Consider the following 2,500-nt stretch of genomic DNA (forward strand, 5'->3'; position numbering starts at 1 on the left):
ACAGAAAGATCCCGAGCCTGGATTTGAACCCAGGACTGCAAGAACTTCGTATTGTGAGGCAGACGCACTAACCCCTCTGCCACCGTGAAGCCTACATACATACATATATATATATATATATATATATATATATATATATATATATATATATATATATATATATATATATATATATATATATATATATATATATATATATATATATATATATATATATATATATATATATATATATATATATATATATATATATATATATATATATAACATACCAACTTTCTATATAAAGCCCTTTAAAATACACATAAAAATGCAAAAAATATAAATGGTTTAATCAATTTGTACCTTATCTAGTGAAATAAAATCAAGTAATTGGATTAAGTAATTATTGAATAATCACCACTGTAATAAATATGATTTCAAGATATTTCAAAAACTGAAGTGTGGCAAAAATAATTTTTGGACGTTTTATTCCATATTCTTAAATGTTGAAAAGAAAAGAAAAAACTAATGTAATCGTTTTTAAAGATTCTGCAACATCCCGAGAATGCGTAGTTTATTCAAGTTGAATAATGTTTGTTTTCAGAATAATACACTTACAGTACTTCCATCTTGAAAGGGTTGCTAATAATACATTCAAATCTTAATTCAGGACGTTTTATCAAGTAAATTTATTCAGCTGCATGGACAGATAATTTCTCTAGTTTTTATCATTTCTTTCCTGAATTCTTTTCTATACTATATATTTTTGCAGTGTATGAAGCAACTTGAGTGCAAGTCGTGGATCGTCGTCCAGTGTGTCGTGTAAGGCGCACACTCGCAACTCGCCGCTAGATGGCAGCACCGTCCCGCCAATTAGCCTGTGGAAAACAAGCCCATATTCCCAGCAGCGAAACTGCGAGGATGTGGACTGTCGGTCCCTTCCTGTTTTACGGCCACTGTCGCTCTGTGGGGCAGAAAGACGGCAGCTCCAAAGGCGAACATGTCTGGATCCACGCTGGGTTCGTCCCCCACGCGGACTGCTGTCCTCGGAGCCGAGTGTTTTATTAGCGCGTAGAGCTCGCTGCTAACCTAGCCAGCGAGGCCTGTTTATTGCCGAGCTCTCCCTGGCTGTCAATGCGTGTCCTCTCGGGCTCATGGCGGAAACCAAAATCATTTATCACATAGACGAGGAGGAGACTCCCTATCTGGTCAAACTGGCCGTTTCTCCAGACAAAGTCACCTTAGCCGATTTCAAAAATGTCCTCAATAATCGTCCCGTCCACAGCTACAAATTCTTCTTCAAATCCATGGACCAGGATTTCGGGTGAGTGGGCTTTTATCAGCGGTTGTTGTGTTGTTATCATTAGCATGGACGTGCACTGTGCGTGTTTCCACGCTTCCTGGCACCTGCGCGTTATTGCAGGGCTCCGGTCGAAGAGCCGCAAGAGTGTTCGAGCTCAGACCAGATCCGTCCGGTGTGGTCAACGTGACGCACACAACACATGCATGCATTCTACTTGTTGTTGTTGTTGTGTCAGGGATTCCTTAATCAACACACTTGCACTGTAGTCTGCAGGTCAATCCTGGGAGAAGATTGCAACCGCAACTCAGCGTACGCTCTTTGTCAAATTCTAGTCTTCATTCTAATCATACTGAAAAATATCCATACATTTATAAAATATAGCAATATTTGACAATACTAATATTTATATGCAGTGTAACCAGCACAGTTTTTTTCTGTGCGTTTTGTATTTACATTCTCAGGCCCCGAATTTGTACTTTTTAAGGTCAAGGCAAGTGTTGCCTTAAAGGACGGCTCATATTTTAGGGCACCGAGGCAAACATTAGTTTCTTCCCAGACAGGGGCTCCAAAGCATGCATGCATACATATATAGTTTTTTTTAATTCATTGTTGATATAAACTTGTCAGCTTTTTGTCCTTTATCTCATACTTGCCAACCTTGAGACCTCCAAATTCGGGATATATATATATATATATGTATATGTGTGTGTGTGTGTGTGTGTGTGTATATATATATATATATATATATATATATATATATAAGGGTCGGCGTGGCGCAGTGGGAGAGTGGCCGTGCGCAACCCGAGGGTCACTGGTTCAAATCCCACCTAGAACCAACCTCGTCACGTCCGTTGTGTCCTGAGCAAGACACTTCACCCTTGCTCCTGATGGGTGCTGGTTGGCACCTTGCATGGCAGCTCCCTCCATCAGTGTGTGAATGTGTGTGTGAATGGGTAAATGTGAAAGTAGTGTCAAAGCGCTTTGAGTACCTTGAAGGTAGAAAAGCGCCATACAAGTACAACCCATTTTTATTTTATATATATATATATGTATGTATATATATATATATATATATATATATATATATAATATATATATGTAAATAAATGTGTATATATAAATGTGTGTGTATATATATATCTATACAAACCCCGCTTCCATATGAGTAAAAATAATATCGAAATTGTGTTAGATGTAAATATAAACGGAATACAA

The 2,500-nt window shown here is 37.8% G+C and overlaps 1 protein-coding gene across 3 annotated transcripts in view; it reads left to right on the forward strand.

Annotated features, from left to right (window-relative positions):
- The first annotated feature begins 861 nt into the window (after nt 1-861).
- The window catches only part of LOC133554417 (segment polarity protein dishevelled homolog DVL-1-like), an 87,509-nt gene continuing 85,870 nt past the window's right edge, over nt 862-2,500 (forward strand). For 2 of the 3 annotated variants that reach the window (XM_061903155.1, XM_061903157.1), the window contains exon 1: nt 862-1,306. In XM_061903155.1, coding sequence (XP_061759139.1) covers nt 1,137-1,306 — 170 coding nt within the window. In that variant the 5' untranslated portion in view covers nt 862-1,136. The remainder of the gene's footprint in view (nt 1,307-2,500) is intronic. The other variant, XM_061903156.1, reaches the window with a different exon arrangement.

Source organism: Nerophis ophidion, linkage group LG06 (assembly GCF_033978795.1).
Source record: "Nerophis ophidion isolate RoL-2023_Sa linkage group LG06, RoL_Noph_v1.0, whole genome shotgun sequence".
NCBI classification, from domain to species: Eukaryota; Metazoa; Chordata; class Actinopteri; order Syngnathiformes; family Syngnathidae; genus Nerophis; species Nerophis ophidion.